Below are 13,164 nucleotides of genomic sequence, written 5' to 3'. Positions count from 1 at the left end.
AAAGCCGCAGGGATAAGAGAAACAGAAGTTTAGAAGTAAAGTGAGAGAAATAGGAATGCTGGAAGATAGAAGTAAAATGGGAGAAATAGGAATGCCCGGATATAGAGAAATAGAAAGGCCTCCCTACAACACTGCAATGTGAGAGCTTGGATTCGGTCTGCCTGATTAAGTGAGGCGATGAGCACGATGAGCACCTGCGGCGGCTAGCAGCTTATGTGCTGCAGGTCACCGAAGATAGGCACGAACCAACACTAATAAGTCTCCCCCACAATACGGCAATGAGAAAGCTTGGATTCGGTCTGCCTGATTAAGGCGGTAAGCGCCAGCAGGCGGCTCGACCAAAGTATGAGCCGCAGGTCACCGAACACAGGCACGCATCAGCGCCTAAAAACCTCCTCACAACATGGCGAAGAGAGGACCCGGATTCGGTTTGCCTGATTGATAGGACTTGTAAGAGCCTGTGGCAACTCTAGCAAGTAGAGCAGAGTGTGTGCCGCGGGACACCGAAGACAGGCGCGTATCAACGCCAAAAAATAAAAAGAAAGGGGGATCTGTGGGGAGCAGCCCGGACTGGACTGAGTTACTGGAATTAAGACTTATTCTATGCATCTGCTCTCCCACAATATGGCGCTGGGAAAGAAGTAAACAGCTTCCGCACAGCTGCCTCCAGTTCAACCAATAAACTGTAGGACTTGCTACTGATTGGAGGAGAGCAGCGTACTCGGCGTGTGGGCAGCCGAGTTGGGATTGGCGGAGGAGGACTATAAAGGAGGAGAGAGACGGCATGCACCGGGAACATCTAAGGGGAACATCTAGCTGAAGGAACACCCGTGCAGCCCCCGAGAGACCCGGCTGGCGGTGTGCCGCTCCCCTGCGGAAGTGGGGAATGTGGCCAGGGGGAACTGCCCTTCCACGGAGGTGGAAGGGATAGTAGCCAACCCGGGAAGAACCAGCAGCAAACCCGGGGAGGGCCGAGCAGACGAAAGAACAGCGCAGGGTCTTGTGTCGTTCCCCCACGAAGACGGGGAGCGACAAATGGAAATTCCTCTTTCACTTAATTAAAAAAAAAAGATAAGGGGCTGCAGCAAAGGTGGGCACTCAGCGCAGCAGTTAAGATACTGCTTGAGATGCCTATAACCCAGATCTGAGTGCCTGGGTTTGAGTGCTGGCTCCACTCCAGATTCCAGCTTCCTGCCAGTGCTCACTCTGGGAGGCAGCAGGTGATGTAGCTCCTTGCCACCCACATGAGACACCCAAATTAATTCCAGGTCCTGGCTTCAGGCTGGCCCAGCCCTGACTGTTGCAAGCATTTGGGGAGTGAACTGGCAGAGGGAAGATCTGCCTCTGCCTTTCCAATAAATAAAATAAATATATAAAAGTTTTTTAAAAAGGGCTGTGGTAAATTGACTTTTATGATGCATCTGAATATGCACCAGGTATTCATGCTCCAAACCTGATAGGTTTAAAGTTTATAGCCGATTACTACCTAACAGGTGCGGCCATTCTCATCTCCCTTGAGAAAGTCTGGACATCTCTGAGCCTTAAGGACAACTGAATATAACTTAGCTAGGGTGACAGGAGCTCAGAATGGACAGATCAGAAGAAACATCCAGTGAGAATCATTTCTAGGCAGGTAGAGCTAGTTGATTAGGAAGTCAACAAATACTTACTGAATACCTACCATGTGCCAGGACCTATGCTAAGTATCGGACACACAGTAGATATAAAACAGAAGGAGCATTATCCTCATGAAGTTCATGGTCTAATGCCCTAGGAAGGTAGGCAGCACCGCATTTAAAGTTCTTGGCAGTGGAAACTGCCCACTTGGGAAGGGGCACTGAGCAGCCTAACTTGCTGACATAACTGTGTTCAGAAGACACGCTGGCTGCTATGCTGAGATTGGGGCCAGAGTTAAACAGTCTTGAAAATTCCTGTTTTGGGACCTCTTGGTTCCTGGATGTGACTTTTTGAGGGCAGAAAGACAGGGCAGCATCTCCTCTAGGGTCATGAACTAGCTCCTTTGTAACATGGTAGGCCAGAGCACAGGAGGAGGCCCTTGAGGGAGCCCCTGAAGATAGGCTGGGGGTGCTGAGCATACCCACATCTGAGGGTAGCTTGAGTCACTCTGCACAACAGTTCCCCTACTCCATGCATCGACTGAAAAATGGCAGCCTCTACTCTATCACTACTGAGCATTAAATGAAGGGTCTGGGCCCACATGTGGAGAAAAGGAGTCCAGGGTCCATAGAGAGCAGCAGCAACAGCTTGGGAGAAAGGAGTGACCTGAAGCCCAAAGAATGGTAGTCTGGGGAAAAACAGAAGCAGCAATTTAGAACTAAGGTTGGGGTCAGTGACAACCAGACCATATCCATTCAGTTTTCTTTAACCTTAGTTTGATCATTTGAGAAATGGTCACATCATCAACAGTTATTTCACAGAGCAGTTGTGAAATTACATGCACTGTCATCCTGGACAGCATTTGGTAGGGGGTATGAGTAGTTGGGGAGATGATAACCCACTCAACAGATAAAACTCGGCTACAAGAGAGACATCCCCAGCGTCAGAGTGATGGAAGATGAAGATGGAAAAGGAAAGCAAACTGAGTGTGAGAATGTTAACCAGATAGAAACAAAGTTCCAGGAGCCTACGCCCTCATCCAAGGACATGCAGCTGGCTGGCAGAACAAGCCCATACTGCATTCTGAGACAGCAAGAGAAAAGACATCAGCTAGAGGGAAGGAGTCTTTTTGTTTTTTGGACTGGGTTTGGTGAACAGCAAAATAAAGGATCTCAGAGGGAGGCTGGGAAATGATATATAACTATTTAGAGTTTTCATAAATTATTTTAGAAAGAAGGGATGAGAACTGGGTCAACGCAGGGCAAAACTCAACAAAAAGTTTAGAAGACAAAGAGAAAGCAGTTTGTTTCCTTTACAGATGGATCTGGTCAGCTGCACCGTTTCATCCATTCTCATGGATGCTTGCATTTACTTTCTGCGTGTTTCTTGTGAAGTCCTCAGCTATCCATGCATGGGGAGGGAGTCTGAACATGTAAGCTTGGTGGTCTCAGAAACGTATATGAGGAGACAGAGGAGTGAAAAGAAAGCCTATGTTCTGGAGGCATGTGCTCTCAGGCTTGAGATCAAACCCCAAACATCATTCCCCATTTTTGCGGTAATTAAAAATGAAGGAACTGGCAGTTGGCTATTTAACATTAAACAGTCATAAACAGGGGCCATAGCATAGCGGGTAAAGCCACCGCCTGCAGTGCTGGCATTCCATATGGGTGCCGGTTGGAGTCCTGGCAGCTCTACTTCCAATCCAGCTCTCTGCTATGGCCTAGGAAAGCAGTGGAAGATGGCGCAAGTCCTTGGGCCCCCGCACCCGTGTAGGAGACCTGAAGGAAGCTTCTTTTGGATCAGCGCAGCTCCAGCCATTGTGGCCATTTGGGGAGTGAACCAGCGGATGGAAGACCTCTCTCTCTCTCTCTCTCTCTTTTTCTCTCTCTGCCTCTCCTTCTCTCTGTGTGACTCTTTCAAATAAATAAATATTTTTTAAAAAGTCATAAACAAAAATGCAAAGCACCAATTCTAGTTTTAATTCTGGGAGTCAGGTGGTTGGCCAAGTCTAAGAAGTGCTCCTAAGTGAAGCCATATGGCTCCTAAGAAGTGAGCCATAGACAAAAGGAAGACCTTTCTCTCTGTCTCTCTCTCATACTATCCACTCTGCCTGTCCAAAAAAAAAAAAAAGTGAGCCATAGAAAGTAGAACCAAAACTGTGACTTACCAAATATCTTCAGGCCAGCCATACTTTATCAGATCTTCATCTACAATGAGAAACAAAAGATAAAAGAAAAGGTAAGAAAAATGATCAAATGAAGTTGTGCCAGGGTTTATAATAAGTTGAGAAGGGAAGAAATATCAATTCTTTCCATAATTTTTTTCTCCCTTTTCTCCCTTATCAGAGAAAGAATAATTCAGAGAGGATTTGAGGCTTGAAAACACATAAAAAAATCCATTCACTGTAATCATATTTAAATGTTAAAGTGATTTTGCTTTTAAACTTTTAAAAAATGGATTGCATTTTACATCTTTTTAGAAATTTTTACTATTTATTTTTATGTATTTGAAAGGCAGAGAGAAACACAGAGATCTTCCATCCACTGGTTCACTCCCCCAAATATCGACAACAGCCAGGGAGGGCTGGGCCCAACTGAAGCCAGCAGCTGGGACTCAACTGAGTTTCTCACATGGGTGGCAGGGACCCAAGCTTTTGAGACATCATCTGCTGCTTCCCAGGGTGTGCATTAGCAGGAAGTTGATCAGAAGCAGAGGTGGGATTCAAACCCAGATGCCCCAGTATGGGATTTGCGTGTCCCGAACAGCAGCTAACCTGCTGTGCCAGAATACCACCACTGTACGTGCATTCTTAAGGTTAATAAAACACAACACTATGGGAAGGTGACATCAATATATTCTTTGGGTAGCAACATTACTATTAATGACTATTTAATAAAGAAGTTTTTGTGTTAAATGTCTATGTAAAATTATAAAGTGAAAATGATTCTTGTGTAATAATTTAAAATGTATCCAAGAGTGGCAATTGTCCAGCCTAGTAATTAAGATGCCTACATCCCACCTGAGAGTACCTGTGTTTGATATCTGTCTCTGGCCCCTAACACTAGCTTCCTGCTAACACAGGCACTGGGAAGCAATGGTGATGGCTCAAGTGACTGGGTACTTGTCACCCACATGAGAGACCTGGATTGATTTCCCAGGTTGGTCTTGACCTGGCCCAGCCTGGCCATTGTTGGCATTTGGGCAGTGAACCAGTAGATGGGAGGTCTCTGTTTATCTGCCAACAAAAACAAAACAAATCCAAGAAAGTATTGAATGTACATAATTTGAACAGGGCTTTACAAATTTTGGAGGAAGGCACTCTTAACAACTGTAAACATTATGATTTTTCTGAAAGGCTTTCTAATCGCTTATATGAGAAGGTAGGCAAATAACCAACAGGTAATCAGGAAAATTAAAGGGACACATAAAAACCTCCTTTCCGCAGTCAGGCAATGCTTGGCTGCTTGCTGACACCTGCTGGCTAGTAAAGAGAACAGACCTGAAAGCCTTTCAGTGAAAGTAAATTGTTCCACTTAAAATTCATTTATGTTATATCTAGTCCTTAATCTGAAGTTGCCAAAGCTATTAGAAATAAGTGATGTACTAGGAGAGCTAGAAACCACGGTGCTATGAAACTGTAGAGCCCTTTCTTATAAAAACAAGGAAAAGTTGACAGCTCCAAATGATCTCATGAGTTCCTAAGGAAAAAATGTTACACACACACTTTAATGCCAGCAAAATGATACCTGAGAGCTCTAAATATCATCTGACATATATTCTACATCTAGATCTATATCTGTAGATATAAATTCCTATAATCAATGTTTAAAGGAATCTTTCTGTCTCACCTCCTGTCAATCTGCCTTTCAAATATATAGAGAGAGATCCCTGGTCCCAAGACTGCGCAGTGCAAAACCTGCACAATCATACATAGTGGCTCTGCTGTAGGGATTTATCAGTAACCTATGTTATACACCCTTGATGTGGCAGAATGAAAAACAGACTTGGTCAGAAGATTTGCATTGATACCTACTTGTAGACAACCTTGACTCTTATCATTGGCCCCTAATGTTCAATGTAACATAGGGAGACAGCATCCCCTCCTTAGCTACATCAGGAGGATGCTACAAGAACAAAAAAATTCCTTCTACATTTATACTAGGGAAATAAAAAATTCAAGTATCAACATAACATATCGCTTCACTATTAGGTTATACCCACAGTCAAAGTCATACACTCATAACAAAGAAAAGCTATTTCAAAATGTTATTTAAGCTAATCTTTGGTTTACTCTCTTGGCCAGGATTTGACAGTGTTGCTTATATTGATTCTGCTCTATGGTAACCATTTTTGGTCTAATTTATTTCATTAATGTCAAAATGTCTCTGATGAAGAATGGTACCCATGCTTCTTTTAATAGCAGACAAATGGGGTGGTGTTTGACCTAGTGGTTAAGATGTTGTTAAGAGGGGTTAGTGCTGTGGTGTAGCAGGTGAAGCTGCTTCCTGCAGCTTCAGCATTCCCATATGGGCACTAGTTTGAGTTCCGGCTATTCCACTTCCGACTCAGCACCCTGCTGATGTGCCTGGGAAGGCAGGAGGCAGAGGATCTGGGCTTTTGCACCCATGTGGGAGACGCAGATGAAGTTCCGGGACAGCTCTGGCTATTGCAGCCATTTGGGGAGTGAACTAGCAGTTGGAAGCTCTCTCTGCCTCTCTGTAACTCTGCCTTTCAAATAATTTTTTCTTTTTTAAAATGCCATTAGACACGCACATCCCATACAGAGTACCAGAGTTTGATACACCCTTCCAGCTCCTGAACTCATTGGCTTCCTGCTAATGTAGGCCCTGGGCCGCAGCACTGATGGCTTAAGTAATTAGATTCTCTCCACCCATGTGGGAGACCTGGAATGCATTCCTAGCTCCTGGCTTCAGCCTTGGCCTTGGTTCAGTGCAGCCTTAGCAATCATAGGCATTTGGGGATTAAACCGGCAGATAGGAGCTCTGTCTGTCTCTCACATAAAATTAAATAAATAAATAAACCCATACAAATGATTAATTTGAACTGTTGTCAATTTCAAACTGCAACTATAACAGGAACTGCTGTTTTTAGAAAGAAAAAAAAAAAAAAAAGAAGTACCTGGAGATTACAAGATAATTAAAGTGAATGAGTCAGCTCTTCAGGGAGAGTCAACCAGCCCCACAGTAGTGTCCTTATAGGGGTGTGAGTGGGGGTTGTGGAGAAGGAACTCAGGAGCTTAAGAAATTCTAGAGGTGATAATTACCATTGGGCATCCCTATATGCCAGACACACTACTTAACTTTCACAACCCTGCAAAGTGAATCTGTCCCATGATCCTCTTCTTACAGCTAAAAAATCAGAGGTACAAAGAGATTAAGTATAGATAGTTTAATAGAGTTGCAATTGTAACCCAGGTTGGCCCAATTCCAAAGCTATCTTTTCCAAAACATCACAGTACCCCCAGAGAAGAGCAGCTGTGTTTTTCAAACACAAAGAATAACACTCATTTTCTCTAAGCACCCTAGTTGGCAGATCTTTCCTTCCTTATCTCCAGGTTCCACCTCTGAGGATCAATGCTGTAAACTTGTTGCTCTCTTGATCACCACAGCAGCTTCCCTTTGGTCTCCCTCCCAACTCATGCAGCCAAAAAGGCTATTCCCTAAATCAGTGTGGTTCTTTTAAACTTTAGTTCAAATTCAAGAGCTAAATGAATTTATCAGGATGAGACTAGCTTTGTAAAAAATTGAAATAAGCTGGAGCCACGGCTCAATAGACTAATCCTCTGCCTGCGGCGCCCGCACACCGGGTTCTAGTCCCGGTCAGGGTGCAGGATTCTGTCCTGGTTGCCCCTCTTCCAGGCCAGCTCTCTGCTGTGGCCAGGGAGTGCAGTGGAGGATGGCCCAAGTGCTTGGGCCCTGCACCCCATGGGAGACCAGGAGAAGCACCTGGCTCCTGCCTTCGGATCAGCGCAGTGCGCCGGCCGCAGCATGCTGGCCGCGGCGGCCACTGGAGGGTGAACCAACGGCAAAGGAAGACCTTTCTCTCTCACTGTCCACTCTGCCTGTTAAAAAAAAAATTGAAATAAAACAGAAAATAGAAGGCATAACAAATAGCTTTGGTGCTTTCTGTAAATTTTTGTTTTATATAAATATGTATATCAAGATATAATGTATTTCATACCAAGAAGCTTGGTCAACATTTCAGGACTCCAAATGAGTATCTTCAACCTCAAGAAAACCAATAAATGTTTCTACTCATTTAAAAAAAGTTAAAAAAAAAAGTACCGAAAATGATCTCTTCAAAATCCAAATGGCTAAGATCACTTGATTTACATTAGCATGATTCCTAGAACTCTAAATCAAATGATACAATAAAACTTTGTAAAGCCAGCGCCGCGGCTCACTAGGCTAATCCTCTGCCTTGCGGCGCCGGCACACCAGGTTCTAGTCCCGGTCGCCCCCCTTCCAGGCCAGCTCTCTGCTGTGGCCAGGGAGTGCAGTGGAGGATGGCCCAAGTACTTGGGCCCTTCACCCCATGGGAGACCAGGAGAAGCACCTGGCTCCTGCCATCGGATCAGCGTGGTACGCCGGCCGCGGCGGCCATCGGAGGGTGAACCAACGGCAAAGGAAGACCTTTCTCTCTCTGTCTTTCTCTCTCACTGTCCACTCTGCCTGTCAAAAAAAAAAATTAAAAAATTAAAAAAAAAAAACTTTGTAAAGCAAAAGCAACAGTTGGCCTAATGAACTCAAATATTATTTGATACAAGTAACTTTTAGGAAAAACTAATCCTTTAGAGTTTCTTATAATGGGAAATTTGTTTTCTCAGAAGCTAACTTACCAAAGCAGTGACCTGGAAACTCGTATCCTGTGAAATCTAAAAATGCTGATCTCATAGAAGCAGATTACCAGAGGCTAGGGAAAATGAGGGGGTAGAGGTGGATGGGGAAAAGTTGGTCAGTGGGTCTGAGTTACTGTTAGATAGAAGGAAGTTCTATTTCTCTGTGGCACAGCAAGTTAACTATAGGCAAAAATCATATACCGTATACTTCAAAAGAGCTAGAAAAGGGGATTTTGAATTTTGTTACCACAAAGACATGATGTATGTTTGAGGTGATGGATATGCTAATTACAACTACCCTGATACAATAATTACACAATGCATACAAGCAAAGAAATATCACACTATGCCCCATATCTGCTATTATTATGTGTCATTAAAACTCATCCATCAGATTGTATGGGTGGGAGGGTGGAGGGGGAGGCAACACTTACCTGCTGCAAATTTCAAACTCAAATGCTTTTGAAAACTTACTTTCATATTTATCCTTTCCCATGTAAACAGTGTAAGCAGATGAATTAACTAAGACAAAACAAAAACAAAAAAGCAATTAGATAACCTCATCAACAAAACTGTTTCATGGGAAAAACAACAAATGCTTAGATTAAGGTTGGCAAATCATGGCTGGTGGGTCAGATCTACCTACTACCTGTTTTGAGGAAGTTAAGAATGGCTTTTACATTTTTAAAGGGTTAATGAAAAGCAAAATGAAGAGAAATGAGCTACAGAGACTGTATGTGGCTCACAAAAACTAAAATATTTACTATCTGGTCCAAATAGAAGCTTATGAATTCTTCTACGTGCCTACTTTTCTTTCCCAGGGATACAACTGAGTGGCAACTTCTAGTTCAATCCTGTAACTTTGCCCTTCTCAAGGGTTAGAACAAAAACAAAAAACTCTACACATGGATAATTTTTTTTATTTGACAGCTAGAGTTATAGACAGTGAGAGAGAGAGACCGAAAGGTTTTCCTTCCGTTGGTTCACCCCCAAATGGCTGCTATGGCTGGCGCTGTGCCCGGCGATCCGAAGCCAGAAGCCAGGTGCCTCCTCCTGGTCTCCCATGCGGATGCAGGAGCCCAACCACTTGGGCCATCCTCCACTGCCCTCCCGAGCCACAGCAGAGAGCGGGACTGGAAGAGGAGCAACCAGGGCTAGAACCTGGCGCCCATATGAGATGCTGGTGCCGCAGGTGGAGGAGTAACCAAGTGAGCCACGGCGCTGGCCCCTACACATGGATAATTTCAAACACGTTCCTATGCTTAATCAAATCTTATTTTGGATAATTGTATTAAGCTAATATCAGTTACATTCCAGTTGTGCTGCAAATTTTAAGGGTTCTCTATTGGGGCCAGCACTGTGGCACAGTGGGTTAAGCCGCCAACTGCAGTGCCGGCATCTCATACAGGTACCAGTTTGAGTCTGGGCTACTTAACTTCTGATCTAGCTCCCTGTTAATGGACCTGGGAAAGCAGCAAAGGGTAGTCCAAGTGCCTGGACCCCTGCACCCATGTGGGAGACCTGGAAGAACCTCCTGGTTCCTGATTTCAGTATGGCTCAGCCCCAGCTGTTGCAGTCATCTGGGGAGTGAACCAGAAGATAGAAGATCTCTCTGTTCCTCCTTCTCTCTCTGTACTTCTAACTTTCAAATAAGTAAACACATACATCTTAAAATAAAAGGGGGAGCTCTCTATCCTATGCTATATCAGTGACTCTAAACCTTGACTGCATATTAGAATCCCTGGCAATGCCACATCTCCACCTTGTCCAGCTAAATTCAAATCTTTGAGTGCGGTGGAGTGGTGAACATTTTTTTTTAAATTTTAAATCTTCCAAGTGATTCTAAAGTCAAGTCATGGTTAGAAACCACCATCTTAAACCAAAGGTAATATTCACAGTATGGCTTATCTTAGAAATGGCATTTCCTTTATTGAGATATAATGTTTTAACATGGACATCCTTGGTCTGGATTTAAACAAGCTAATAATCACAGTGGAGTGCTGAGTTTCCAAGCTAGTATACCACAGCTTATTTAACCATAAATGGATTTCAATTCCTAAACTAATGGTCAGTGGGGCTGTGGCCTACAAAGCCTGACAGGCAAACCTGTGGGCTGTCACCTAGTGCATAACACACACATACACACACACACACACACAAAGCAGAGCTCATAAAGCCAGGGACTATAAATCATATAAGTCCTTATATTAGGGATTGCCTTACTTTCAATAATGACATGATTCTTAAATTATTAATTCTAATTGCCTTTCTTGGGGCGGGGAAACTCGCAGTTCCTTCAATTAGCAGTTATGATGACAACAGTCCAGGATTACTTGGAAGAGTTCAAAGAAATTACTTGGGGGGCCAGCACTGTGGTACAGTGGGTTAAAGCCCTGGCCTGAAGCTCTGGCATCCCATGTGGGCACCGGTTCAAGTCCCGGCTGCTCCTCTTTCAATCCAGCTCTCTGCTATGGCCTGGGATAACAGTAGAAGATGGCCCAAGTTCTTGGGCCCCTGCACCCATGTGGGAGACCCCAAAGAAAGCTCCTGGCTCCTGGCTTCAGATCAGCATAGCTCCAGCTGTTGTGGCCATCTGGGGAGTGAATCAGTGGATGGAAGACCTTTCTCCCTGTCTCTACCTCTCTCTCTAACTCTTTCAAACAAATAAAATAAAGCCTAAAAAAAAAAAAAAAAAAAAAAAAAAGGAGTTAATGTTTACATTAACTAGTTGACAGAAATACTTGAATACTTGTCCACAGTGAATATTATACATGCTTGGTAAGACCTTGGTAACAAATGCCAGAGGGTAGGAATCAAACTAAAACAATCTTAGATTTCTCTCTGCATGGGCTGGCAATATTTTATCTGCATACCTTTTGATCCTATAATTTCACCACTAGGAATATATTCTACTAAAACACTCTACCACACAATGATCTTTTTATAACCTGAGCACTCATTAAAAGAGACTGGCTCAGTATATTACAGGACAACCATAAACAAAATATCATGTAAGTTACCTATTAAAAAGAAATGATAGATGAAGAAATTAAACAGCAGAATAATATTTCTGTGTATCTATACAAGTACACAGTAAGATTCAACTTAAACAAAAAGTGATTATACAATGATTATTTAACGGCATATACTTATTTATATGTGTTTATACATAAGTATATAGTCTTTTTTTTAAAAGGTTTATTTACTTATTTGAAAGTCAGAGTTACAGAGAGAGAGAGAGACAGATTTATCTTCCATCTGCTGGTTCACTCCCCAATTGACCACAATGGCCAGGCTCAAGCCAGGAGCCAGGAAGCTTCTTCCAGGTCTCCCACATGGTTAGCAGGGGCCCATATACTTGGGCCATCTTCCACTGCCCTTCACAGCCCATCAAAAGGGAGCTGGATCAGAAGTGAAGCAACCAGGACATGAACCGGTATCCATATGGGATGTCAGCATTGCAAGTGGCAGCTTTATCTGCTATGTCACAATGCCGGCCCCTGGTATATATTCTTAATATACATATATATTTCTTCAAGGAAGGAAGAACATATGTCTGTTAACAACAGTTACTTTAGGTAGCTTAACAAAACACAGACAAGTTTTGTAACTGAACAAAAATAATTTTTAAAATAACTGAAACAAAGTTCTCTCTGTAAGCCAAGAGAATGACAGAAGAAATGTTTTGATTGTTGACCTATTAAATGAGGTGATTACGAACATGACTGTAACAAACTCACACTGAGAGGCATTCTATAAAATAATTCTTCAACTAACAATGTCATTATAGACAAAGATTGAGGAATTGATACCGATTAGAGGAGCCCCAAGGGTAATGACAACTAAATGCAACAATGATTTGTAATTTTCTTTTGTTATAAATACATTAGGACACCCATGAAAACTGAATAAAGCCTGTTAACAGTAATGCTGCAATGTTAATTTCTATTGTTTTAACGATTTTATTTATTTATTTGAGATGCATAGTTACAAACAGACAGGGATAGACAGAGAGAAAAGTCGTCCATCTGCTGGTTCACACCCCAAATGGCCTCAATGGCTGGAGCTGGGCAGATCCGAAGCCAGGAGCCAGGATCTTCTTCTGGGTCTCCCACTGGGGTACAAGGGCCCAAGGACTTGGGCCATCTTCTACTACCTTCTCGGGCCATAGCAGAGAGCTGGATTGGAAGAGGAGCAGCCGGGACTAGAACCAGAGCCCATATGGGATGCCAGTGCCACAGGTGGAGGCTTTAGCCCATTAGGCCACAGAGCCAGCCTCCCTAATTTTAATAATGAAGAATGTCTTCTGATAAGAGAATACTCTGAATAAACTGAAGCAGTTAGGGATAAACTGCAACTTTACTGGTTTAGGAAAAAAAATGTGTGCATGTAAATAGCAAGACAGAAAAAGAGAAAGAAATAAGAATAATGCAGTAAAATGTTAGAATTTGACGTACTGGCAAGATACTGGAAATTTTTACTACTCTTACAACTTTCCTGAGAAACTGAAATTATGTCAAAATAGAAAATGAAAACTAAAAAGGAACATGATAGCTAAGCAAAAGGTCTGAATAAAGCTCTTTTCCATGTTAAAGAAGTGTAGGAAAAGTAATAGGAATTCCAATACATTTGTTATTTTCATCCAAACAATCAAGCTGCTCAAGTATAGGAGCTCAGCATTTTGAACA

At 43.0% G+C, this 13,164-nt stretch overlaps 1 protein-coding gene across 11 annotated transcripts in view; it reads right to left on the bottom strand.

Moving 5' to 3' along the window:
- Positions 1-13,164, bottom strand: part of CCDC25 (coiled-coil domain containing 25) — a 44,692-nt gene that overhangs the window by 29,279 nt on the left and 2,249 nt on the right. For 3 of the 11 annotated variants that reach the window (XR_011386248.2, XM_008249253.5, XM_051831841.3), the window contains exons 2-3: positions 8,951-8,998; positions 3,785-3,824 (exon numbers count right to left, since the gene is read on the bottom strand). Coding sequence is in view for 5 of the 11 variants with exons in the window: in XM_008249253.5 (XP_008247475.5) it covers positions 3,785-3,824; positions 8,951-8,998 (88 nt within the window). In the remaining 6 variants the exon portion in view is untranslated. Of the gene's footprint in view, positions 1-3,784; positions 3,825-8,476; positions 8,551-8,910; positions 8,999-13,164 lie in introns of all 11 variants that reach the window. The other 8 variants (XR_016228898.1, XM_008249258.5, XM_070068266.2 and 5 more) reach the window with 4 other exon arrangements.

The sequence above is a fragment of the Oryctolagus cuniculus genome, chromosome 2 (genome assembly GCF_051225735.1).
Source record: "Oryctolagus cuniculus isolate XC-2025 breed Fujian yellow rabbit chromosome 2, ASM5122573v1, whole genome shotgun sequence".
NCBI classification, from domain to species: Eukaryota; Metazoa; Chordata; class Mammalia; order Lagomorpha; family Leporidae; genus Oryctolagus; species Oryctolagus cuniculus.
The sequence above is the reverse complement of the archived record's forward strand: the minus strand, read 5'-3'. Positions and strand labels throughout refer to the sequence as shown.